At 51.1% G+C, this 27,206-nt stretch overlaps 1 protein-coding gene across 2 annotated transcripts; it reads right to left on the bottom strand.

The window, feature by feature from the left end:
• Positions 1–1,996: 1,996 nt before the first annotated feature.
• C12H14orf93 (chromosome 12 C14orf93 homolog) lies at positions 1,997–27,206 on the bottom strand. 2 transcript variants are annotated; one of them, XM_089309917.1, is made up of 7 exons: positions 27,066–27,206; positions 12,407–13,435; positions 10,183–10,503; positions 4,498–4,559; positions 4,161–4,264; positions 3,394–3,506; positions 1,997–2,742 (listed from the first exon to the last, which is right to left on the bottom strand). In XM_089309917.1, exons 2-7 carry the CDS (start codon positions 13,004–13,006, stop codon positions 2,323–2,325), a joined length of 1,620 nt encoding a protein of 539 aa, XP_089166043.1. In that variant the 5' UTR covers positions 13,007–13,435; positions 27,066–27,206; the 3' UTR covers positions 1,997–2,322. The 2 variants fall into 2 exon arrangements, with proteins under 2 accessions (XP_089166043.1, XP_002718120.3); XM_002718074.6 differs by lacking the exon at positions 27,066–27,206 and adding an exon at positions 26,559–26,676.

The raw sequence follows: 27,206 nt of genomic DNA, 5'->3' as shown, positions 1-27,206 counted from the left end.
CTTTTTAGTGTAGCCTTAGGGAATGGGGAAGGAAAGGAGGTTAACATCTTTGGGGGAAATTAATTTGGCACAAACTATTTGGCTTCTTTGTCCTAGCTGCGTTGTCTCTCTGACCTCAGGTTTCCTGAGAATCGGCCTCTTTCTCTGGCAGCTTTTTTGGCCTGAGGAGGGTTTATTATCAGACTGAAATCACAGGAACAGAGGGCCAGGACACCATCAGGTTGCATCTGAATCCTGCTGTGAGCAACATCTTCAGAATTAGCCAGAAGGCTCTCCCTCCTTCCCTGTCTGGGATGGGCTAGGAGACCCTGGATCCTTCCTCCTCATTACTTGCATGCAAAACATCCACACAGCCTCCAGTATGCGGAAGCTTTGATCCTTCGGGATGGGAGTGAGAGTAAATCTTGGGAAAAGTTGAGAAGCCAGTAAAGGAGGCCATGCAGGAGCTAGTGGTGGCAACTGTGCGCGCAGCTGGGCTAACAGCCTGTGATTTCAGGGCTAAGAGGCCGTGGAGGTGATGAAGGGGAAGGAGGGGACACTGAGTGGGCATGCTCAGTACTGCTCATGCCCTGGGGGTGGCCACCCCACCGTGTGAACTGGAGCTGGGAGTGCCACACCCCCTCTTCATCCCTGAGATCTGTGTACACCGATGACTCCCCAGTCTGTGTCCCTAGCTCAGACTTGCTTGGCTGTCAGGATGGCCAGGTGGTGTCGAGGTGCCCACCTCCCCCAACATGGACTCGTCTTCCCTGCTCCTGCCACTGGCCCCTCCAGCAGCCCCTGAGTAAGTGGCACCATCAACCCCAGGTCTTCCTTCTCCCTTGTCCTCAAATCCAGTAAGTCCTACCACGTAGCAGTTCTGCTTCCCAAGTATGTTTAAATCTGTCCTCCCTTCATCACCACTATACACTGTGTGTATGCTGCACCATCTTCTCTCCCAAACCAATGCAAGCGTCTTCTGCCCAGGCTGGCTCGCTCCCATCCACCTTACACCATGAGCTCAAGTGGTCCCACTTGAGCGATCAATCATCTCTTCCCCGCTTAGTGTCTTCAGTGATTTCTCGTGACCCTGGAGCTACAGTCGCCTCTGTAGGATGTGTCACGAGATCTCGAGCTCGTCAGCGTCTTCTCAGCATTATCGCCTCTGCTCGGCTGTAGGACTGCATCTCGTCTGTCCTCTTGCCTGTGTCCTTGCTGTTCCTTATGTTTGCAGCATTCTCCCGGCTGCCCCTGCCCTTCTCCTGTCAACTCCTCCCCCATCTTCCAGGTACCACTTCCCATCTCAGTCCCTCTGAGAAGCCTTTCTAGACTGACACAGCAGGCTGGCTACGCCTGCTGTATACTGCATCGCACACTGCCCGCTCCCACTGTCACCCTTAGCACAGTTCATTGTCTATACCACTGCTGCTTCCTGAGCAGACGAAACCTCTAGTCATCATCTAACCTTATCAATAGCATATCCATAGCACCCTGCAAGGTACCTGACGCCTGCTAGGCAATCTGTGTTTGTTGTATGAATGAATGAATAAATCCGTTTCTACAACCCAATGCATTCAAAATGTCTGCATGTGTGCACACACACACTTTCCCCCAAAATACAGTTTGTGTGAAAAGACTAGGAAATGGCTACAAATCTGTGTCGTTGGCTTGGTCACACAGTGGAGAAGTGCTGGGCAGACATAGAAACTCTTTAAGCCTTAATTTCATCATCTGTAAGATGGTAATAATAAAATCTTCCTTATATAATTTGATAAATGATGGCTATTATATCTAGATCCCAGTTCCCAAATCGTGATGGAACTCATGGTCTGTTGCTCAGAATCATCAAGCCTGCAACTGAGACGGGCCACCAGGTGGCAGTGTGACCCAGGACTGCTCCTGGCTTCCTCTGCAGAGCCCAAGCAGCAGTCACAGGCAAGCAGGAGGTACAACCAGGGCTGCTTCGCCAGAGCTTTGGGTGAAACCCAAGTGGGAAAAACAGACTCAGAGACAGGAGCATATGTCAAGAAGGCTTCATGTTTCTTACACCCAGCCTCCTCCTCTTCTCCTCCCAGGCTCCTCCGAGGCACCTTTTGTGCTTAGGAATAAGCATTTTCTGGCTTGCCATTCCCAGTGTGGGGAGGGCTCCCCTTCTACATCAGTCCTTTTATCTTGTCTGAGCGCCCAGTTCCCACTCCCAGTGGAGACTGTGTTGTGAAGAGAGACGACTGGCTTTCTCGGGCTGCAGGGGATACCCCACTGCTGTGGGAAGCCCCCCCCCCCCCAGCTGCCCGTTTCCGGGACATGGGGAATAGAAGCCAGAGTCATTCCTGGCTACGGATTTCACTCATCCTTTTCTACTTTGATTTCAATGAACGAGTTCAAGTCAGGACAGCAGGTTTTGTGGGGTTGGTCAAAAGATGGGGAGACGGGTCCATTCTCCTCCCCTCCCTCATCTTCCTCCTCCTGGAAATTAGGGTTGTAGAGTTCTGGTGGGAGGAGCTGCACTTCAGCAGAGGGCAGTCTGTCTGAGGGCGGCCCATACACGCGGTTGGCCTTGGTGCCGTGCTTGGAGTTAGCGTCCAGGTGGTAGCAGAGTTCTGTGAGGCGCCGGGCCCGGAAGCGGGGCGGGCGGGCCACCCAGACCCCTGGCTCATTAAGACTGTCCTCCTCATCTGACATCAGCTCTTCCGTCACATCCTTCCACAAGCGTTGGTCCTCGGGGCTGAAATGCCTCATGATGCTGGATCGGTTGGCGAAAAGCTAAGGGAGGAGCCCCGGGCAGGGGGGAGGAAGAGCAAGGGACTGGGGGTTAGACTGGGATACACGGTGCGGCTGGGGAGCTAGGCTGGGTGCAGCTGCCTAAGGGAAGCCAGTGCCTAAGTCACATCTATTTTTTTTTTTTTTACTTTTTTTTTTTGACAGGCAGAGTGGACAGTGAGAGAGAGAGACAGAGAGAAAGGTCTTCCTTTGCCGTTGGTTCACCCTCCAATGGCCGCCGCGGTCGGTGCGCTGCGGCCAGCGCACCGCGCTGATCCGATGGCAGGAGCCAGGAGCCAGGTGCTTTTCCTGGTCTCCCATGGGGTGCAGGGCCCAAGGACTTGGGCCATCCTCCACTGCACTCCCTGGCCATAGCAGAGAGCTGGCCTGGAAGAGGGGCAACCGGGACAGAATCCGGCGCCCCGACCGGGACTAGAACCTGGTGTGCCGGCGCCGCTAGGCGGAGGATTAGCCTAGTGAGCCGCGGCGCCGGCCCTAAGTCACATCTAGAACTGGCTCACCCTCCTCGTCTTCTCTCGGCCCGTATCCCCGGCTCTCCCCCCTCGTCTCAGATGCCATGGCCTCTGGCCCTTCCTGCTGTGGCTTATGAGGGTTTAGGGTTCAGCGTCATGAAAGGAAGGCCCTGAAACCTACCCGGTATCGGCGGCTTCGAAGTTTCTTCTCCTCTTTTTCCTTCAGGCCTTTAAAGGGGTTCAGAGAGTTGCGGTACTCACGCCTCTTAGTGAGGAAGTAGGCCACACAGGCACCTGGCGGGTGGGGACAGGGCACAAGAGCAGGGTCCTCTCAGACAGTGGTCCTCAGCCTGGGAGTCTGCCCTGGCCCCACTGAGCCGGGGCAGGTGCTGCTCTCTCCACGGGGGCCTTCTCGGCGAACCCGATGGCCTCCATTCTTTCCTCTTTGGTTTCGCCCTCCATCCTCCCGAATCCTGCCCACAGGAACAGGACAACTCCAGCCCTTCTGTGCCCACTTGCCCCATTAAACCCACCCCCACTGCCACTCCGCCGACAGCGGATTACGGCTACTTTCTCAGCGGGAGCTTTGCTAATACATCGGGGATGGCTGCAAATAATAGGAGAGGCTGGGAAAGCGGAAAGCCCAGGATGTAGTATTTAGGGACCAAAGGGCAGGCCTGGCTTCCTTCCGCCCCTTCGGGACACCACCGACTCAAGCCCTGCGTAGACACAATGCACAGAGGTGTTCTAGCCCTTTCCTCCTCCCATTTCATTTCACACTGGGTGTAGGTATAAATTTGAGGTAATTCTGTGAATATACTGTAGGTGAGAAAGATAGCCCCCCAAAATGTTCTTAAACCCACTGTCTTCTAACTCATCTCCATCATGCGTCTCCCCTGGCTGGGAATGGGAAGCAGCGTGGCTGGGCGTTAACTCGCCTTGACTCACCTTTCAGCTCCTTGTCAGTGTAGTTGTGGGGACTGGTCACCAGCTCCTGCTTGAGCTTTTCCAGAAGGAACTTCACTACGGAGATATTCCAAGAGGACTTGATGCTGCCAATGAGAAGAGAGTGAGTAAGGCAGCTGGCTTTTTTTTTTTTTTTTTTTTTTTAACAGCCAAGCAGAGATACCCATTGCGGTAAATTCCTCCATGGCCTATGACAGGATGCACAGGACCCGGGCCAGGTGAACCCTCAGCCTGTGGTCGGTCGGACTGCAATGTCTCCCACTACTCCCCCCGCCCTGGCAGAGCCCCTGGTGCTGCTCCTTCCACAAGAGGACCGTACCTTTCAGACCCGTTGAATCGCTTGTCATTGGTTATGTGGTTGTGCACATTGTGAACCAATTTCTAGGGAAAAAAAAACAAACAAACCAGAATCAAGCCTAGGATAGATGTTATAGGAAACTCTCCTCAGGTCTCTGGGGAGGAACAGGGGTTACCCCTCTGGGGCTCTCTGCCTGAATCCCCTGGTAGCCCAGGGACCACTTTTGCACATACCATATCTTAGCCACAGACACTATCCAAGCCGGTATTTCTAATGGGGCTCTGCCCCCCCCCCCCATTAAACTTGTGTTAAGACTGCATGATCATCCCTAGTCTTACTTCTCCTGAATAATGTGAGCTCTAGAGCAGAGGGCTCAACCATTTCCACGAACACAGCCCTGAAGGCAAGGAGCTGGCAAATATGCAATTTGGGCTCCTGCAAGTAGACATCTCTTCAAGTCTCCTGCTCTTGTATATGTTAAACCTTTCTTCAACATATATCTTTTTATTTTTTAAATATTTGAAAAGCATACAGACAGATCTTCCATCCACCGGTTCATTCTCCAAATGCTCACAACAGCAGGGCTGGGCCAGACTGAAGCCAGAAGCCAGGAACCCAATCACTTGAGCCATCACCTGCTGCCTCCCAGGGTACACATAAGAGGAAGCTGGAACTGAAAGTGGAGCTGGGACTTGAACTCAGGTACTCCAGTATGGGATGTGGGTATCCCAAGTGGCATCTTGAGCACTGTACCAAGTGCCCATTCCTGTACTTCTTTCACTATAAAAAGTCTGGGCATCGTGGCACAGCAGGGTCAGTTGCCACTTGTGATGCCAGCATCCCATATGGGTGCTGGTTCAAGTCCCAGCTGCTCACTTCCAATCCCGCTCCCTGCTTGTGCTCTTGGGAAAGCAGTGGAAGGTGGCCCACGTGTTTGGGCCCTGCCACCTATGTAGAAGACCAGAATGGGGTTCCTAGCTCCTGGCTTTGCCTCAAGGCTCAGCTCAGGCCATGGTACCTATGTGGAAGTGAACCAGTGGAGGGTAGACTGATTTCTGTCTTTCCCTCTCTCTATAACTCTGCCTTTAAAATAAATAAATATCCTTAAATACATATGTAAAATGTTCCAAAATCCTCTAGTAAAATGGATAACCCAACAAAGTGACCCCAGGTTTGCCCATGGCTTTCCATATACCTTTGCACATCCCAGGGGTATACACCATGACCTGAAAAACATGTCTAAAATAACAGAAATGTGACTTGGAAAGGATCTTGGAGACCATTTCACTCAACCTCACTTTCACATCTTTTTTTTTTTTTTTGGACAGGCAGAGTTAGAGAGAGAGAGACAGAGAGAAAGGTCTTCCTTCCACTGGTTCACCCCCCAAATGGCCGCTATGGCCAGCGCGCTGCACCGATCCAAAGCCAGGAGCCAGGTGCTTCCTCCTGGTCTCCTATGCTGGTACAGGGCCCAAGCACTTGGGCCATCCTCCACTGCCTTCCCGGGCCACAGCAGAGAGCTGGACTGGAAGAGGAGCAACCGGGCCAGAATCCGGCGCCCCAACCTGGACTAGAACCCGGAGTACCAGCGCTGCACGCGGAGGATTAGCCAAGTGAGCTGCAGCGCCAGCTGCTTTCACATCATTAAACAGGCTGTTTTTCAGTGTTGCCCATACACATCTTGTATCATTGACCTTCCCTAATTATTTTTTTTCTCAAGTGGCAGAGAGCGAGCGAGGTCTCCCATCCTCTGCGTCACTCCCCAAACACCCACAACAGCCTAGGGGTAGAGCTGGGGACTGAGCTTTGCCAGGTCTCCCATGTGGCTGGCGGAACCCATCTGTGCTAGCCATGGCCACTGCTCCCCAGGGCACACATCAGCAGGAAGCTGGAGTCAAGAGCAGGGAATCAAATCCAAGCATCTGATATGGGATGAGGGCATCACAGCACCTGGGCAAACACCTGCCCCTAATTGTTGAAAAGTTTTGCCTCACTTGATCCAAAATCTGACCCCAGTTTGTACAGAATCGCACCTGAGACATCTAAAGCTGGCTTCCAGGTCCTCCCCAACTGCTCCCCCATCTGGTCTACACACCCCACGTCTGTCAGCCTCCTCGAGGTTTGCTGACGGGCTCCTTCTCAAGCCCGAGGCTCTCTGGTTTGCCAGGGTCCCTGTTACAGCATGGCACCTGGAGCTGATCTGACGCACCAGCTGAGGTCTGGCCGATGTAGCGTTCCTTCCCTGAGCACATCTCTGCACTGCCACTGCCATGGGTGGACTCCAAGGGGTGCGACCTTTCCTCGGTAGCCTCACCCCCACTCTCAAGGTCAAGGGGTTCATGCTGTAACTTGCTTTTGAACTTTAATGCAGGGTATTTACATTTCTTCCTACTACATTTAGTTTTGTTGTTTCTGATTATATTTTTATCCTTCTACTGCTAAGGGTGACTGGCCAGACCAACTTAAGAAAGTACTACAGGGCTGGGGCCGGCGCTGTGGTATAGTGGTAAAGCCACTGCCTGTAGTGCCAGCATCTCATATGGGCACCAGTTTGAGTCCTGGCTGCTCTACTTCCAATCCAGCTCTCCTCTATGGCCTGAGAAAGCAGTAGAAGATGGCCCAAGTCCTTGGGACCCTGCACCACTTAGGAGACCCAGAAGAAGCTCCTGGCTTTGGATCAGCCCAGCTCCAGCCATTGTGGCAATTGAGGAGTGAACCAGCAGATGGACGACCTCTCTTTCTCTGCCTCTGCCTCTGCCTCTCTGTGACTGCCGTTCAAATATTTAAATAAATCTTAAGGGGCCGGCACTGTGGCCTAGTGGGTAAAGCTGTGGCCTACAGTGTCAGCATCCCAGATGGGCACCAGTTCGAGTCCTGGCTGCTCCACTTGCCATCCAGCTCTCTACTATGGCCTGGGAAAGCAGTGGAAGATGGCCCAAGTCCTTAGGCCCCTGCACCCATGGGGGAGACCCAGAAAAAGCTCCTGGTTCTTAGCTTCGGATCGGCACAGCTCCTGCTGTTGCATCCGATTGGGGAGTGAACCAGCGGATGGAAGACCTCTTTCTCTTTCTCTCTCTCTCTGCCTCTCCTTCTCTCTGTGTGTGTAACTCTTTCATTAAATAAATAAATCTTTGGAAAAAGAAAGAAAAAGATTTAAAAATTTAAAAAATCTTAAAAAAAAGGTACTACAAATTCTTTGTGGCCAGGGTCTCCCCTCTATGAAGAGAACTGTTACTGTACTAGCTTCATAGTTGACATAGTTATTTTATCTGTTAGAGTTTCAAACTTAAGAGATCACAAAGAAAAAGATGAATGCTTCAGCAAAAATTTGGGACAGTTTCAGATAAAAAAAGAAGCAGGTGGGTGTTGTAGCACAGTGGGTTCAGCCACTGCTTCAGACACCCACATCCCATATTGGAGTGCCTGTTCAAGTCCTGGCTACACTGCTTCTGATCCAGCTACCTGCTCATGAATCCTGGGAAGCAACAGATGATGGCTCAGGCCCTTGGGCCCCTGCCACCCATGGGGGAGACCTGGATAGAGTTCTGGGCTCTTGGCTTCAGCCTGGCCTACCCCTGGCTGTTGTGAGCTTTGGGGGATAAGCCAGCAGGTGGAAGAGCTCTCTTTCTCTCTATTGTCTGCCTTTCAAGCAGATAAAAATACATAAACATTTTAAAAAGAAGAAGGAAAAAGGGAGTCACATAGCTTCCAATTCAAGTGGCTTGGAAGAGATCAGCTGATAGAAATCCAACCAGGCTTGAAGTGGAAAAGGAAAATACTCTAGACAGTAAGTGTTGTGACAGGGAAGGCCGCTGCAGGCTCACCTGCCTCTGGACTGAGCTAAAAATAAACCTCCTTCCCAGAGGATGGCTGGGGTCTGCAGCATTCCAAGGAATTAAGAGTTCAGCCTTGGTTCTCCAGGGCCACGGGGTCCCTGGCGGCAGCACGCAGGAAGCCTGGCAGACTGGCGAGATCCGCTCTGACGCCTTCCCAGAGCTAAAGACCTACAGTGAGGGTCTGCAGCTCCCCCTCCCCGCCTAAACCCACAGCCTGGCACAATCACACCTTAAAGCTCCCTCTGCGGGGGGCAGCAAACCCCCTGGCCTGGTCCCCTAGCTCCTGTGCCAGCCCTGGCATCGAGTGTGTGCTGAGCCCTCCTAGCGTGCTGGCGGGGGGGGGGGGGGGGGGGGCAGAAGCCAGGCCTCAACTGTGCCTCTCCCTGGAAGCCGTAGGCAGGAGCAGCAAGGTGCTGAGAAAAACCTGGACTTTACATAAATCCTAAGTGTCACATTTGCTTATGAATGAAACCCTTAGAGATTTGGGGGAATCTCTAGGAATGTATTTGTGGGTACATGGCTCCATTTCTACTACTGACAGCCAGAGGGGGCCCTCTTGGTCCCAAATCCGTGACAGAGAAGCTACACTCATCCCCTGCTCTCGAAAAGTGAGATGTCCCTGACTGTAATCAAAATCTGAAATGAGCCCGGAAAACAAGTCAGTGCTGATTATGAATGGGGTCTTTCCAGGGAAAAAGAACCTTAAGGTACAATGACACATCCCATGAAGGGAGAGGAAGGGCTGAATCTCTGAGGAAAAAGAGAAGGAAGAAGGAAATAATACAAATAAAGGAAGTATAAATGGCAAGCAGCGTTTCTCAAGGCACTGGGAGCAATGGGCTGTGTACTTGGATGGGATTTAGGGTGCATGTGGGTGGTGACGTCCACTCCCAACCAGGACTCCCAGTCACTTCACTTCCCATCAGCCATTAACCAGGCTGACTGTGGGCAACATGAACAGCAAGTGAACATTAACCACATGGCCAAAGAGCATCCCCACAGTTACTAGGAAGGAGCTCTGGGGTACACAGTTGATCCAGAAGACTGTGGTCACCCTGGGAGGTTTCTCAGCTTCTGCACTGTGGACTTTCTGGAGACTTCTTTGCTATGGGGGTAGGGTGGGGGAAGGGGCTGTCGCATGCATGGGAAGCTGCTGAGCAGAGTTCCTGGCCTCTGCCTACTAGAAGTCCACAGCTTTCTCCTTCCCTTCCCAACCCGCCGGCTCCTTGCAGACACCAGAAGTATCTCCAGATGTCCCCTGGGGGCCAAATCAGCCCCAGGTGCAGAACTCCTGGCCTAAATGATTTCCCAGTTGGGGTCAGCCTCCAGGCCCCGGGCTCCCGGCTCAGCAGTGTTTGGAGGGCTCCCAGCCACAATGAGCAGTTTTCCCACATAACTGATTCAGGCCAGCGCCGGCCCTGTCAAGAGCTCATGGACTGGCTAGGACCTCCAATCCTGTTTAATAGAGTGGAGTGCCTCTCACGGGCTTGAGACCATCTCAAGACAGCTTGGCCTTTCCCCCATGGGGCCCTCTGCCCCAAACCCCACACACCGGCTAAATTTGTAGGCAGTCCCAGTACCACCTTTTGGTGATCAATCAGCTGAATCCCTTAAAGATTATCCCATCAAAATGATTAGAGCCCTGGGGTGTGTGTGTGGGGTGGGGGGAGATGATACAATTCCTTGTTCTTTAGGAGGAAGATATAATTTTATCTGGAAAATGTCTAGGCAGTCCACTGATAGCAGGGGGACTATCTCTGTAGGGCTGCAAATGACCCATCTCCTCGTCCCTCCCACGCCAGTGGCATTCAGGATCTCGTGCATCCAACACGGAGGCTTAAGGAAAAGGATAGAAATAAGGCTCACTCACAGAGAGTACCAGATCCCGCTTGCGCCTGGAGTTCTTCTGCCCGCTCCCCCGTGTCCTGCACGGGGAAGCAGTGAACCCTAGGGAGTGTCTCAGCTCCCCAGTGCTCCCAGGGCCTGGCTCCTCCAAGGCACCATCCAAGGCAGCTGCAGCGCTGAGCACGTCCTCGGGGCGGGGCGGTGGCAGCTTGCTTCCGTTTTCTGGCCCTGTCTCTGAGGCTGCCCGCTGGAGAGCCAGTTGGGTGGCTGGGGAGAGTTGCTTGGCATAAGCAGGGACAAGCACCCGCTGTACTGCACCCTCAGAGGCCACGTAGTCATCCACCAGCTGAGAACACACAGAACAACACGTTAGCCAGCCAGGCTTAGGGACTGTTGGGCCGCCACCATTCTCTGGCCAGAACGAGTGAACAGAGTGGAAAGGCGGGGAGTGGGGAGGAGGGGTGCCCAGCACAGTCTTTACTGGCCCGCTTCTCCAGGACCCTCGTGGGGCAGCTGGGCAAACATTTCTTGCGTGCACACGAGCTCAGGGCTGGGCAAACACTTCTTGCATGTACAGAGCCCAGGGGGGTTGTTCCCCAGGGTCTCCCACAAGGACAAGGCATGTTTCGGGCTCTGTGGGTGGTCCTCGATTGCGGGCTCCTGGCTGTGGATGCCCCTAGGCAAGTGTTTGATCTAAAAGGGACAGGGGAGGAGGTGATGACAAGAAAGGGAAGCTAAGTGAAAGGAGGAGAAGAAAATAAAGCGGGAACAATGACTGAGGGGAGAAGGGAGAGACACAAGCAAGGCAGGGGGGCGGTAAAGCCGGGGCTCCCCTGAGAGGCAGGCACAGGCAGCGCCCTCCCCACCGTCCATTCCCTTCCCGGGGCCAACCTGAGCCCTGCTCTGGCTCCTGCCCCGGCCACATCCAACTGTCACAGCCCTGACAACCCCAACTGCAGGTGCCCTCACTCAAGGACATCCAGGACAAGGAAAGGAGGGAGGGGCACAGGGAGAGAGAGAGAGAAGAAAGGAGGGGAGATTTCTGCAGCCAAGAAAACAAAACGGTGAAAGTGGGGGAGAAAAAACACCGCGTGCACACAGAGAGAAGCGGGGGAGGAGGTGGAGATTTATAGACCTGTGAGCTGCTTTCTGTGCTGTGAAATCTAATTCCATCCTGTCGGCTTGGAAGGCGGCCCTGCCTCAAGAACCCAAGCTCCGGGCCACGCCTGGCCTGCTAGCCCACAGACAGTGGGCCCAGACCACTGTGAGTCCCGAGCACACAGATGTGGGTGTGTGGCAGCGGCCACTGCCCATGTGGCTGTGCCTTCGGGAGCGCAGTGGCCAGTGGCCTCCCTCCACTGGGGCGAGAGTGGCGGGAGTGATTCATCTCATCCAGCAGATGGGCTGGGAGTTCTGTCTCAAGCCCCTTCACTCATCAGGGCGGCTCTCAGCCCTGCTGCAGGGGAGCAGGAGGTGAGAAAGGGCAGAGAGGGCTGACAGCCTAACCCTTCTGCCATCTCGCGGCTCTAGGATCTCTGCGCTGGCTCCATCTCCTCGCGGCGCTTCCCCACGTGACCTTCTGCGGGTCTCCCGGCACACTGGGGCCTGGAGTAGGGAGAGCTGGACAGCACAGGGCATGGCTGTCTTCTGCTAGCAAATCCCAGCGCTTGCTCTTTTCTCATCCCTCTTCCTCTGTCGCCGTTAACTCTCAACTGCCCACTGCGTTGCGGCACGCTGTTCCCTTCCTCGCCCCTCCACGTGGCTTCGCTCTCTTCCAGGCCTCCTGTTTGCACTTTCTCAGTTCTGCCTGCCTCCTTCCCTCTGCGTACCGGCTATTGTCTGTATCCTTGTCCTCTCCCCCTCACCTTCCCTTCCTCTGCCTCTCTCCTGTCTACACTCCCATCTCGCTCGCTCTCTCTGCTGAATTCCTCCTGGCAAGCAGAGGGCCGTGATCAAATATGAATGAGCCGTCTGTGCATGGCAGGCATTCTCGCCAGGAGAGGCAGGGCCCGAAGAGCAGCTGAGCCAGCTGCGGAGGAGAAGGTGCCATGCGGAGCTCTTGAGAGGGAGCGGAGGCCACCTCGTCACCACCATTAAAAAGGACCCCCTGCCAAGGCGGCTGCAGGACCGCCAACTAGCCAGAAGGCACAAGCGCGCGCCTAAGGAAGCTCTCAGGATGGAAGGAAAGCAGAGAGGAAGCAGAGCGAGAAAGGCCCGGCCTGGTGCTCAGGAGTGGCCACCATACTCACAGGGCTGAGCAGTGGGGGGCCCTCCCCGGAGGCCAGGGCGCAGCCAGGGAGCCGCAGGTCTCTCTGCGGGCCTGGAAAGCCCAGAGGCCCGGGCCCCACGGCGGAGGCTGCTCCCAGCTGCCGCAGCTCCTCGATCACCACTTGTACGCCGCTGCCCACGCTGTCACACTCCTCTTCCACGGCAGACAGGGCCTTGCAGGCCTCCCCAGGGCTCTCCTTGAGAGGCCCCGTCTCCCGGGCTGGGGAGCTGTGCGTCCGGCCTTCGCTGTCTTCCTCGGGGGCGGGCACTTTGCTTTGCCTGAGCTCTCCCACTTCCTCCTGGAGACGTTTTAGCAGCTCGTTGTTGGCCCTGGCAAGCCCCAGGGCGGCCTCGGCCAGGCCCACGGCCTTGTCCACCCGCTGGTAGATGATATGCAGGAGCTGCTCGGAGCTCTGCACGGCCAGGCCGTGCCCAGTCACCGTGATGGGGGTGCTGGGCGGAGGATTGCCCCCCTGAGAGCCTGTGCCGCCTCCGCCAGTCTCGCTTTTACAGGCACAGCAGCAGCATCTGGCCTCGCTGCCACTGGGAGGGGAGAAGAGAATGGTGGCACTGAAGGACATGGCGACAGGTGCGGTGCCCGCGCGCTCACACCGGGGGGCCTCTGCCAAGGATGTCTCTAGTCCACAGGCCTCAAGAGGCCGGTGAGACGCACACACTGGCCGCTTGTGCGTCACTCTCCTTTCTCATAGAGGGTGGTCAGAGGAGCCCGGGGCCCAGGCCGTGGGTGCTGTGGAGACGCATGCATGCCAGGGCGCAGCACACAGGCCATGGCTGCCCCTCATGGCCTGCGGAGGGGACGGATTCCTTCTTGTATTTGCAGATGCTGTGCTTCCCGGCTGCCAACTCAGCCTTTACCGCGATGCCTCCAGGGGCCTTGCTGATGAGCACACCGTCAGAGGGCAGAAGGTGGTCTCGCTGCACCCACGCATGGCACCCCCCGTGCCGTACCCTACAGGACAGACTGGGGACCCAAAAGGATCCACTGGCATCTGGAAAGATTAGGAGATTAAGGAAGCAAATGAAGATCTGTCTCCCCCCTCCTCCCTTTCACCAGCCTCACTGTAATAACAGCACTGCCCTTGATGGCTGTGACATCGTTCCCGAAGGCTCCGCACAGGTATCTCATCTGCCCGGCAGCACTTAGGAGCACGTATTACCCCCGGTCCAGAGAAGCCACATGCATCGAGGGGATATGTCTCTTTCAAGGTCAGGGAAGACAGCAGAATCCCGTTATTGCTACTTTCAATCTAGTGTTGGATTTTTTCTTCTTAACCGATACCACTTCTTGTTGACATAAAGAATCATGATTGCAACCTTCTCTATAATTTTCATACAGATGCATTCGGAGGCTCCTAAATAAGGAATGCAGCCCTCCGCGTGCCACCGGCCGACGTCTCACTGTTATGTCATTAATGCTTTGGGGTGGGGGTGGGGAACTGAGCTGGGGTGACCCAGGATGCCACAGCTTCTTGCCGTCACGGCCCCTGCCAAGGAGACCAGTGGTCCCGAATCCTCCGGCCATCAGCCCAGAGCATTCAGCTCTGGCCCTCCCATCTCTACAGCTGCACAGCAGCATCTACGCTGCCGAGGGCTGCACGGGGCCCACAGGATCAGCTCCTAAAAGAAGTCAGAGTGGCAGTGAGGAGCCAAGCTGCTGTGCTCTGCTGTTGCGGGCATGAGGCAACTCAACCACTCCAGGGGGGAAAGAAAACAAACAAAGGAGCAGGCTTTCATTTCATAAATATTGTCGTTTGCTGATACTTGATTATGCAAAAAAGAACAAAACCTCAAGTATGCTTACAATTTCCCCAAGACACAGTCCTATCTTACACTCTAAATTATATCATAACGTCACAATTAAAAGGAGAGGAGGAGGTTAGGAGAAAGTTCTATAACATCGAGGCTTTTGGTTTTTTCTTTTTTTCTTTTGAATCAGCAATCTCATTTCAGAAATAGGCAATATCGATGCCTCTGAGGTACTAAAACATAAATCTGACAATGCATTTTAATTACACTTGGTTATTAAAGAATAGTCTTTAATTTGCTCTTTTCACCCTTCATATCGAAGAAATGGCTTTTCTCTGCCAGATATTCACTTCTTGTAAGAACCTAACGCAAACCATTTACAACTTTGCTGTCATTCGAGTCACTGGGAGGCATAGCTAAACCTGAAACTAAAGGTTAAACCAAATTAAAACTAAAGGTTAAGGGAAAGCACTGAGCGATTCTATGTCAATTTACATGGATGGATCATTTATGTATTCTTTTCTTTCCTAAATAAAGGCCTAGACTGCTCCCAAAGCATTTTTTTTTAATTATTATTATTTGAAAGGCAAAGAAACAGGAGAGAAAAATACCTCCAACAGCCACAGCAGGGGGCCAGTCAGGAGCCCAGAACTCAATCCAGGGTGAATCAATCGAGTCTCCCACGTGGGTGGCAGGGACCAAGTAGCTGAGCCATCAACACTGCCTCCCAGGATGTGCATTAGGAAAAACTAGGAGAGTGAAGCCAAGATGTGAACCTAGGCATTCCGATACGGAACGTGGGCAGGCCAGGCAACCTTGATCACAGTGCCAAATATCTCCCCCAGTTTGTATGTATGTATGTATTTATTTATTTTTATTTTACTTTAAGCTAACACCACACAAGTTTAGTCTGAAACATAGGTGCCGGGAAAAGAAGAAAGTTGTATTTGGGAGCCCGCGTGTGGCGTAGCAGGCTAAGCCTCTGCCAGCAGTGCCGGCATCCCATATGGGTGCCAGTTTGGGTCCCAGATTGCTCTACTTGCAATCCAGCTCCCTAATGGCCTAGGAAAACAGTGGAAGAGGGTCCAAGTGCTTGGGCCTCTGCACCCACATGGGAGACCCAGGAAGAAGCTCCTGGCTGTTTGTCCCAGATCAGCCCAGCTCTGGCCACTGCAGCCATTTGGGGAGTGAAGTTCTCTTTTTCTCCCTCTCTATGTCTCCCTCTCTATGTCTATAACTCTGCCTCTCAAACAAATAAATATTTTTAAAAAGTTATATTTGGTGATAGTACATATTGGGTACACACACTTGCCAACTGATTCGGTATTTATCAAATCAGAAATTATGATGCAGGGCTGGAATTGCGGCACAGCAGGTTAAGCCACTGCCTACAATGCTGGCATCCCGTGTCAGAGCACCAGTTTGAGTCCCGGCTGTTCTGCTTCCAATCCAGTTTCCTGCTAATGTGCCTGCAAAGGCAGCAGAAGATGGCCCATGTAATTGGGGCTCTGCCACCCATGTAGGAGCCCCAGATGGAGTTCTGGGCTTGTGGCTTCAACCTGGTCCAGCCCAAGCCATTGTGACTACTTGAGGACTGAACCAGTAGATAGAAGATTTCTCTCTCTCCCTTTAACTCTGCCTTTCAAATAAATAAATAAATATTTAAAAAAATTAGGATGCATCATGTTGAGACGCTGCATAGGTTACCTAACCCCTTCCTGGCATCAAAGTGACAACTGCTATATTCTTAGTCTTCTTTTTTTCTTTTTTATTTTTATTTTAAAGATTTATCTTTTTATTTATTTGAAGGAGTTATAAAGAGAGGAGGATAGACAGAGATCTTACATCTGCTGGTTCACTCCCCAGATGGCTGGAATGGCCAGGACTGGATCAGGCCAAAGCCAGGAGCCAGGAGCTTCCTCTGGGTCTCCCATGTGGATGCAGGGGCCCAGGCACTTGGGCCACCTTCCACTGCTTTCCCAGGTGCATTAGCAGGGAGCTGGATCGGAAGTGGAGCAGCTGGGACTCGATTCAGCACCTGGATGGGATGCCGGCGAAGCAGGCAGAGGCTTAACCTGCTACTCCACACAACGGCCCCTCGGACTCCTTTCTGAAATAGCACTGAAATGGAGGTGAAAACAAGAAAGGACTTTCGGTCTGGCTGCATCATTTATGAGCTGTGTGAACTTGAGCACATGATTTCACTTTCCTGAGTCCTAGTTTTCTCAGCTCTGCCTACCTGGGGTGTTTCCGTGAAGATTTCAATCACATGTGCAAGGCACCCACAGACTGGCACGCAGTCCGTGCTCCACACACAGCAGCTGGGGCTATGCTCATGCCCTGACCTTTGTGTCTCACCCAGGACACCCATAATCTTCAATACAATGCAATGGCTAAAAATAGAACTGGTGGAAACTGGCCCCTAAATTTAATACCACATTTCTAAGAAACAATAAATTCAACTCACCAAGAAAGCATTTAGATGGGCCAGTGTTTTGGTGCAGCAGGTTAAGCCGCCGACCGTAACACAGGCATCCTATGTGAGCCTCTGTTGCAGTACTGGTTGGCTGCTCCACTTCCGATCCAGCTCCCTGCTGATGTGCCTGGGAAAGCAGTGGAGGATGGCCCGGGTATTTTGGGCACTTGGCACCCACGTAAGAGACTCAGGTGGAGTTCCAGGCTCCTGGCTTCGGCCTGGCCCAAAGTAGCCCATTGCAACTACTTGGGGAGTGAATCAGCAAATAGAAGCTCACTCTGTGTGTGTGTGTGTGTGTGTGTGTGTAACTCTGCTTTCCAAATAAGTAAATCTCAAGAAAAGAAGCATACATTTACTGATATATAGCCTTCTGTGATATTAGCAAGGTAATTGAGAAAAAGAGTATTTGTAACTTATTTACTATCATGGCTTGACCTTAGACTAAGGATAATAGTTAACTGCAATTTTTTATGCAAAATGTATTTTCCTATTGTGAGTCCACTGTGGTGCTTAGTATCTTTTCTGCTTGTCTACTTTGCATATCACCACATTACGTCCATTCTGTATTGTCACATTCAGAGCAACAGGTATACAAACCTGTCCATAAAAGCCTGGCCAAGTACAGTATAGCACAGTGGGCATTCAAATAGCTCTCGGTTTCCATGGACACTATTGCTGACTTAATTCCGCTGACTTAATTCTGCTGCCTCCAACTACAGTCCCCCACCTCACTGCTAAGACACGGAAAGAAATTGGGGTCAGCAAGTAATAAAGGAGTATTTCACATTCTATTTACTAACCAGATAACAATTTAAATGCTGGGGAGGTGATTACAAACAAAGCACTCATTTCATTAGCGGGATACATCTCCATTAGAGAAGGCAAGCAAATGAAAAGGGAAAGAGAAGTGTTTCCAAAAACCCTCCGCCGAAGGATGAATCCACAGAATGGACTCCACCGACGAGGCACACAAATCAAGGGACCAAGTCTTCGCAGGCAAGGAGCTTTCAGGGTACTTGAAAATGGGAATGTCTACAGACCATGGAGTGTCCCAGAGTTAGCCTACTGAAAGCAAAAAAGCAAAACACACACAGACTGAGAAATTCCTGAGGAATCAGTTCAAATAATGAAAAGATCAAAGGGTAAAATCACAGGAGTGCAACAAGGAGTTCTAACAGCAGGAAAATGTGCAGTTGAGCCTTGAGCAAGGTAGGGAGGAAGGGGTAGGGTGCTAACGCGTTCTGGAGAGAACACAACAAACATCACAGGCCTTAAAGGTGCGCGTGAGGCGTGGGAGAGAGGGGCTTACACGGTAAGAGGACCTGGAAATCACGGACTGGAAGCTCGCAGGAGGCTGTTTGACTCAGGAGTGAGTTGATGAGAATGGGGGTTGTGGACGCAAAAGTTCAACCCCTGGGGGAAGAGCTGACATGTCTTTACTTAACAAATGTTGGTGGGAGAGGAGGGGTTTGTATGTGAAGATACTGGTTAAAGACTTCAAGCGTTTAAACCTGGGTGGGGTGGGGTGGGGCTGGCACCGTGGCAGAGCAGGTAAAGCCGCCGCCTGCAGTGCCAGCATCCCATATGGGCACTGGTTCGAATCCCAGCTGCTCTACTTCCAATCTGGCTCTCTGCTATGGCCTGGGAAAGCAGCAGAAGATGGCCCAAGTCCTTGGGCCCCTGTACCTGCATGGAAGACCTTTCTCTTTCTCTCTGCCTCTCCTCTCTCTGTGTAAGTCTTTCAAATAAATAAATAAATCTTTAAAAAAAATAACCTGGGTGGGCATTTGGCACACTAGTGAAGACGCCACTCGGGATGCCCACATCCCACAGCAGGTGCCTGAGTTCCAGTTTCAGCTCTGCTCCGGATTCCAGCTTCCTGCTGATGCACACCCTGGGAGGCAGTGAAAGCTTGAGTAGTTGGGTCCCTGCCACCCACGTGGGCAACCTGATTTCAGTTCCCTGCTCTCCTGCCATTTAGGGACTGAATTAAGGGATGAGAGCTCTCTCTCTCTCTCTGCCTCTCAAAGACTAAACTAAATAAATGTTAAAGAAGATCGCAACCTGAGGTCACATACACAAGCCTTCACCACTGAATAACAGGTATGAGGCAGCTGAGAGGAAGCCCCCGTATGCTATAAAAGATGTGCATTTATTTAATATGTTAAATTTCAGGAGCCAGACTTTGGCGTGGTAGGTAAAGCCGCTGCCAGAGAGGCTAGCATCCTATACAGGCACCAGTTTAACTCCCAGCTGCTCTACTACCCATCCAGCTCCCTGTTAATGTGCCTGGGAAATTAGTGGAGGACGGCCCAAGTGCTTGGGCCCCTGCACCCATGTGGGAGACCCAGAACCAGCTCCTGGCTCCTTGGCTTCCCAGCCCTCGCTGTTGTAGACATTTGGGGAGTGAACCAGAGGGTAGAAGATCTCTCTCTTTCTCTCTCTCTCTTTGTAACTCTGCCTTTCAAATAAATAAAACAAATCTTTTAAAAAAAAAATTCAGGGGTGGGAATTTGGCATAGCAGTTAAGATGGCTTGAGAGACTTGCTTTTTACATCAGCACGCCTGGATTTGAGTCTGGCTCTGTTTCAGATTCAGCGTCCAGCTAACGTGCACCCTGGGAAGCAGTAGGTGATGGCCCAAGTACTTGGGTCCCTGCCACCCACATGGGAGATCTGGATTGGCTTTAGCTTGGTCCAGCCCCAGCTGTTGTGAGCAGTTGGGGAATAAACCAGCAGATGGAAGATTTCTCTCTGTGATCTGTGTCTGTGTGTCTCTGCTTTTCAAATAAATGAAAATCAATAAATATACATTAATATACTGAGGTGAGCACTGTGGCACAGAGGGTTAAGCTGTTGCTTGGGATGCCTGCAACCCACATCTGAGTGTCTGGGATAAAGTTCTGCCTCCACTTCTGATCCAGCTCCCCAATAGCGGATCTGGGAAGCAGCAGACGATGGCTCAAGTACTCGGGTCCCTGTCGCCCATACAGGATACCCAGATGGAGCTCCTGGCTCCTGGCTTCAGCCTAGTCCAGTACTGGCTATTGTGGATATTTGGAGATTGAATGAGAGGATAGAAGTCTGTCTGTCTCTCTCTTTCAAATAAATACATAAATTTTATCTTAAAAGATCAATTTCAACAGATAGCAACATCTTTAAGTGTAACATTTTGAAAACAACTGAACAGGACTGAAAAACACAAATGGTAGGAAGGTCAGAGCTGAAATGCAGGTTTGGTGCCCTTAGCAGGGGGATTATGGTTGAAACTGGGAGGCTGAGTGAGCGAGTGTAAAGGGAGATCAACAGCCAAGGACAGTGCCTTATGCCAATCCCACGAAGAGGCTTCCCTTAAAGAGAAACTTGAGAAAGAATGGTCAGTGAGGTGGGAGCAAAACAGTCTATGGGATCCAAAGTAGAGAAAATGTCAAGAAAGTGAATCTAGGGGCCGGCGCCGTGGCTCACTTGGCTAATCCTCCACCTGCGGCACTGGCACCTCAGGTTCTAGTCCCAGTTGGGGCGCCAGATTCTGTCCCAGTTGCTCCTCTTCCAGTCCAGCTCTCTGCTGTGGCCCGGGAGTGCAGTGGAGGATGGCCCAAGTGCTTGGGCCCTGCACCCCATGGGAGACCAGGATAAGTACCTGGCTCCTGGCTTCGAATTGGTGCAGTACACCGGCCATGGTGGCCATTTCGGGGGTGAACCAATGGAAGGAAAAGGAAAACCTTTCTCCCTTTCTCTCTCTCTCTCTCTCTCTCTAACTCTACCTGTCAAATAAGTAAAAAAAAAAAAAAAAAAAAAAAGTGGGAAGTGCAGCAGGGTGGTTAAGGAAGATGAAAATTAAAGAAATACATTTTACTTGTCTATGATGACCAGAGAGGAGTGACACCACTCAGCAGATGAAAGAGCAATCAGATGGCAACAAAATGAAAGCAAGACTCAAAGCTTTCTGCAGGTTAACTTTGAAAGGAAGGAGGGACTGGGACCGGCGCTGTGGCTTAGTGGGTAAAGACACCACCTTCAGTGCCAGCATCCCATATGGGTGCCGGTTCAAGTCCTGGCTGTTCCACTTCCGATCCAGCTCTCTGCTGTGGTCTGGGAGAGCAGTACAAGATAGCCCAAGTCCTTGAGCCCCTGTACTGACTTGGGAGACCTGGAAGAAGCTCCTGGCTCCTGGCTCCTGGCTTCAAACTGGCATAGCTCTGGCCGTTGCAGCCAGTTGGGGAGTGAACCAGCAGATGGAAGACCTCTCTCTCCCTCTCTCTCTCTGCCTCTCCTTCCCTCTCTGTGTAACTCTGACTTTCAAAGAAATAAATAAGGGAGGGAGGGAGGGAGGGAGGGAGGGAGGAGGAAATAGTAAGGAAGTTGAAAGAGGCTTTAGGAGTTAAAGTATTTCCAAGACACAGAAAGCATGTGTGTGTGTGTGTGTGTGTGTGTGTGTGTGTATCCTGTATATATACAGAAAGGAAAAAGGCTAGTGTAAAAGTAAAGAGAGAAGACATTAGGAAAGGATTTAAGTTTTCTTCCTTAAGGGTCCTTCGGCTGTGAGAAAGAAGGGCAAGCTCCTCACTCCGAGTTCCCTCAGAGATGGAAAATGACTCCAGGAGGGCAAACTTCACTGGGCATACAGAAGAGTCAGTTGTTGTCACAGGGATGCTTTTTACTATAGAGACAGATTTTTTTTCTCAGGATGCAGAATTCAAATTGATAAAATAACTTTACGGTAGACATGACTGCATTATCTGTTGCCACAACCTGTTGAGTTCCTTTTTAATGCTCTAGACCAAACATAATTACTCTCACTTTTTTCTACATTAGCTGAAGGTTCTCTAGCCCACTGAACCCTGCCGATGTTATGAACACACCTAGACTTTATTCTGGTACTTTTATTCTCAAATATATATCGGCCGGCGCCGTGGCTCAATAGGCTAATCCTCCGCCTTGCAGCGCTGGCACACCGGGTTCTAGTCCCGGTCGGAGCACTGGATTCTGTCCCGGTTGCCCCTCTTCCAGGCCAGCTCTCTGCTATGGCCCGGGAAGGCAGTGGAGGATGGCCCAAGTGCTTGGGCCCTGCACCCGCATGGGAGACCAGGAAAAGCACCTGGCTCCTGGCTTCGGATCAGCACAGTGCGCCGGCCACTGGAGGGTGAACCAACGGCAAAAAGGAAGACCTTTCTCTCTCTCACTGTCCACTCTGCCTGTCAAAAATAAAAATAAAAAAATAAAAAAGAGATTTATTTATAAATATATATATATATATATATATATATATATATATATATAAGTCACTAATCCATGAAGCAATCAATCCCCAGCATGACTGGCAAAGCAGTGGTTAACACCAGTAAATGATCCAGGCCACGGCGGTATCATTATTATTCTGTATTAAGGCTGTCAACTTTGCCAGTTCCAGATTGCTAGATAATTTAAAGCCAAGAGTTCATATTTCTGTTCAAGAAAGAAAAACTAGTAACAAACTAAGATTGACCATCATAGAATAATACACGTGCCTTTTGTAAAATGCTATCAATCTGTAGGCCTGGGTATTAAGAAAAAAATCTTTAATCTTATGATGAGTTAGTTGCCAAGACAAAATGACAATAGATGTCAGACTCAGCCGTTCATAAAATACATGCCGGAGGTTCATTCATTTCAGTATTGGTCTAATTTTAATACATGTGAAATGAGCCTGAAAATGTACTTTTCAATAATTTTGATATTTTTTCACACACAGTTAGATAAAAAAAGAAAGCTCATCTCCTATAGACAGCTCAGGGTGAGACTGTCCATAAGCTTAACTATCCCTTTCCTCCTGAGTCACATGTATTTTTGTTAGTACTAAATATATCATACTCTTGGCAGTTCCCTTGCTTGCTTTCTCCCCATTCTGAGTTTGAATTTTCTGCACGACTGAGTTCACCTCCAAACTATGAAAAATCAAAGTTTTCTCACTATTTAGTAGATGTGTATGATACGGTATCACTGAGATGATGCATGTTTTATAATGGGCCCTTGACTCATTCAGGGTCAGGCTGGAAATGCACTTCCTTAAATGTGATTACTGAAAGCATGGCAATTCATATCATGATATTTATTTTATGAAATAAAAAAGGAAAAAGGCCACTTCAAGCTCCTGCCGTGCCGGTCAGCCCTGCTCTTCCACTTTGGGTGCAAAATGGCCCATCTGTTAGAGTCCTCTCAAAACCTATTTCTATCAGAAATGGGTGCCTTATCACAAATAGAGCAGGTAAGAAAATAGCATAAATAGCACAAAACACTCTTTTCCTACAGTTTGAGTATCTGATCTAAGATCTGTTAAAAAAAAATCCAAGACCTCATTTTTAGGGGTAAAAAGACACACAGGATAGAGTAGGGTCTTAAAGAGGGCTCTATGTAATCTGCAAATCCCAAGTATACTCACAGTAGGAGGAGAGTTTTTGAGGAAGCATACCAAAGTCATTTTTCATGCACATTTGGTAAAGCACAACTTGGGAAGACAAAAGTTGTGGTGGTTTCAGGGGGCCGGTGTTGCAGCATGGCAGGTAAAGCTGCCGTCCCACATGGGCACCAGTTACTGTTCCGGCTGCTCCACTTCCCTCCCAGCTCCCTGCTAATGGCCTGGGAAAGCAGCTGAAGATGGCCCAAGCGCTTTGGGAGACCCGATGAAGCTCCTGGCTTCAGCTGGGCTCGGGCCTGGCCTTTGTGGCCATTTTGGGGAGTGAACCAGAGGACGCAAGATCTTTTTCTCTATATATAACTCTTTCAAATAAAGAAATCTTTAAAAAAATTTTTTTTTCTGGGTTTCAGGTTTTCATAGGAAGATGCCTTACATACAGGATTCTTGCTGTATTTCTGGAGACTGAGAAAGCAAAAACCAGCTCCCAGAAGTCTATCCTGTGTCTTGCGGGCCCTGGGTAAATGTTAGTTGATTAAATATTAGTCAAAGATGTCAAGGTGGGCACCGGGGACAGCAGAACCATTTCTGAGGAGACAGCGTGATTTGGCTAGGACAGGCGGCGACGCCCGGGGCGGAGACCCGCAGGGGACCGGGCGACCCCTACTGTGGGCAACCAGACGCCCCGGGGGTCCCACAGAAACGGGGCGATTTCGGGGAGGGAGGCAGAGGCAGAACAGCCCGAAGCGCGGCGGGGTTCTTGCTAAACCGCCGTAGGTGGACTACGTGACCACAGCAGCGCTCGCGGCGGGGCGGGAGCCCCACTTAAACAGCCCTACACGCGTTCCGCCGCGTGTGCCCCTCGCTACGGCTCCCGCTGACTCAGCCGGGCAGAGGCGCGCACGCAGACGAAGGACTCAGCACCGCCTGCCCGTGTACCTGGCCCGCGCACTCACGCGGCGAGACACCGCCCAGCTGGCCCTCTGGCTCCCGCTGATTGGCGGTTGCAGAATGGGCGGGAGCAGGTCTAGGGGATCCTATTGGCTGTAAGTCACAGTCACTCAAAGCAAGGGAGGGGAGGGGCCTCCTCAGGGAGGCACACGACTGTGAGGCTTTTTCAAGGCCGTCAGACGCCATTTTTTGCTTTTTTGTTTACTTGCTTTTGTTCTCTGCCGCTTGCAAAGCTGTGTGTACACGACTATAAATATGGTGACCACAGATCCGTTTCATACGTTTGGTGGCGGCCGACATTTAGTTCCTGCTGGCCAAGGTTACAAATCTTTGAGAGGGCGCTAAAAGTTGCTCCTAAACAACTTTTCATCTCTAGGGGCCCGCGGACTCTCAGGCTAAATGAACAAGAGTTTAGATTGGCTTTGCTTTGGTAAGAAGGCCAAGCCAACTATTGATCTTGGGAGGAATTCTTTCTTACAAAGAAACTCAGAGCGAGGACGTTGGCTATAGTAAGCCTGGGTTCCAAGATGTAGAAACCCAATAGCCTAGGAAGCCGGGCACGGGCTGTGTACCCTGGTTTCCTCAGAAGCTGAAAGTACATGACGCAGACAAAAGTCGGAAAGGGGACACCTCCGTCAGAAAGTCCCATCACTCCCATGACTCTACCGAGAAGAGACCAGAGCTCAAAGAAACGCAAGACTCAACTTGTGGGATCCAGAGAGGAGCCAGGACTTACTCGCACTGATCTGACTAGCATTGCTAGGGAATTAAATACACACACAGACACACACAAAACCTCACTCGGTAAGGTAAGCAACCCAGAGGGCCCATACAGGGCCACTTTATGATAAATCTCCAGACCTTGTACAAGTAATTTTACTGCAGTTCTTATTGGGGTGTCTTACACACTGGAGGAATGAGAATGCACTAGGCCCCTGCAGAGGATCTGCTGTAATGAAACTGCAATCCTCCAGGAGATCCTTTTTCATCTCCTGATCGCTACTACACTTGTGCCGTTCCAGTGCCTCCCTCCTCACCCCGCAGGCTTCCCAAGCTCTCACTCCAACCCGCGACACCGACTGGGCTGGAGGTGTTTTCTCTAGGACTCCTATATGGGGGACAAGTGTTTTTTAACAGCAGGAGGGGAGACCAGGGTTCCTACACCAGCAGTCTGCCAAGCCTGTTGTCTAGGGCTCACACTTTTCTCTGTGACTCTCAGACATGGGGAGAAGGGTTTCCATTCCAAAAAATGCAGCCTGAGAACCAAAATGCATTTCGCATGCCTCCGGTTACTTGCCTTTGCCTCTCTTGGCCTCCTCCATCCCACCCCCGCCCTCACCCCATCACCACCAGATAGATTCTGCAAATTGGACTTGACTGGATTTTTCCCCCTGATATTTGGCCAGCTGTGGAGCTTTTCAAACAAATCTTAACCAATGAACGACCATTTTGTCAAAAAGCCAAGAGAGAACTTGCCCTTCCGAACACACCAACCAAACCACACAGAAAGGCCCAAATACACACAGCTGTACATTGAAGAACGTGAGACAGTAAAAAGCGAAACCACTTAAGGCAAAACAGTCCCTGAAGACGACCCTGGACCCAGATTCAATAAATTGCCACATGGACTGCATACTCCCTGGCAGTTATCTGGTCCTTCGGAAGAGTAGAGAGATACAGTAAATGCACACAGAATGTAAGTGCTAAGTATACTAAGCTCTACTTTGCATAAGAAATCCTGTTTTGATCACATTTGGGAACACAACAGAAAAAAAAATTCACATCCTAGGGGCTACTTTGCAGACACAAAACCAAAAGTAATCCTTTGGAAAATAAAATGACATATATACACATACCATACATATACACAAAGAATAAACCGCAAGATAAATCTCTGTGAAATCGTTTTGCAGTAAACACACACACACACACACACAGAAATGGCCTCATGAAAATGTGTGTGCAAAACACACAGTAAGAAGGGCTTTCCTCCCTCCCCAGGGAAATGAGTGTCCCCATTATAACCTCCCAATATTTTTAACCTATTGGCCTTGGACAGTTGCCACGTCCAGGCCACTTGGTTTTGGTTCTGGGGGCGGGTGTGTAAAACGCACGAAAACAGCTTTGTGAGGGAGCCTCAAATCTCTCTGCTGCCTCCAACGATGCCCGTGGTAGAAATTTACATGATCCCTTCAGCCCGCTTAAAAAAAAAAAAAAAAAAAAGAAATCTACACTTCCCCAGCGGCTCGATTCTTAAAATCCCTCAACCACAAAAATTTACCAGTCCTTAAAATGTGATAACAAAAAGGAAAAAGCTATCAATTTGGCTGGAAGCAGTTGTACACGGCCATCCTGCTTCGCAACTTCTTGGTATATTCAAAACCTCGACCAGGAAAAAGAAAGAGGAAGAGAGACAGCAGAAGAAATGGGGGAAAGAGCACCCCCGGCGCAACACTTTCCTCACCCCAGCACTGCCACAGATCTCTATTTTTAAAAATTTTTGAAAACGCACACAAGATTAAGGAGGAAAAAAAATGGAAAAAGGATACCCGAAGGTCGTTTGGCTCTTTGTATTCGTGTGTGTGCAAAAAGGAGGACTCGCGGAGCCCGAGCCGGCAAGCCCCGCCCCTCCCGGACGCCCGCCCGGATTGGCCGCCGCCGGCCGCGGGACGCCCCGCCCGCGAGCACACGCGCCGCGCCCGCGGCTGCGGCCTCCGGGGCGAGGGGCGGGGGCTGGAGGGGGCCCCTAGGGGCCGCTCGACCCCCGACCCCTCCCGTTCGGACCCTGGCGGCCCGGCTCGCACCGATACCCTTTCTCCACCCCTCTCCACCCCCTTCCTTTCACTTTCTCACCCTTCCCCATCTTTTTTCCTCCCTGAAACCAGGCCCCGTCACCAACATCACAATCCGCAGACACTTTGCTAAACTTGGGAAACTAACTTGTTAACAGTAGGAGTCTAGACTGGAATTAAACATCAGGGATGTGGCGCGCTGGGGCCCAACCCCTGGCTTCCAGGTGAAATGTCTCGGTCACATCTATTGCTTAAGCTCCTCACCTGCAAATGAGCATTCACATGGGTGACATCTTTCCGCCGAAAGACAAAATCGTTTTGCCCTTTGGGGGTTGTTTTGCACGGCCTGAGCTCCCAGTTTTTCTCTACTTGGCTAAAACCGCAGGGTCAAAAACTAAAATGGCT

The sequence above is a fragment of the Oryctolagus cuniculus genome, chromosome 12 (genome assembly GCF_051225735.1).
Source record: "Oryctolagus cuniculus isolate XC-2025 breed Fujian yellow rabbit chromosome 12, ASM5122573v1, whole genome shotgun sequence".
NCBI classification, from domain to species: Eukaryota; Metazoa; Chordata; class Mammalia; order Lagomorpha; family Leporidae; genus Oryctolagus; species Oryctolagus cuniculus.
This window is presented reverse-complemented; position numbering and strand designations above follow the sequence as displayed.

Excerpts from the sequence above, each read along its gene's own strand:
- C12H14orf93 (XM_089309917.1), bottom strand. The coding sequence starts at position 13,006 with ATGTCCTTCAGTGCCACCATTCTCTTCTCCCCTCCCAGTGGCAGCGAG. Across the intron at positions 10,504-12,406 it reads GCCCCCCACTGCTCAGCCCT|CTGGTGGATGACTACGTGGC; the intron begins GTGAGTATGGTG and ends GTGTGTTCTCAG. Across the intron at positions 3,507-4,160 it reads CACTGACAAGGAGCTGAAAG|GTGCCTGTGTGGCCTACTTC; the intron begins GTGAGTCAAGGC and ends CCCACCCGCCAG.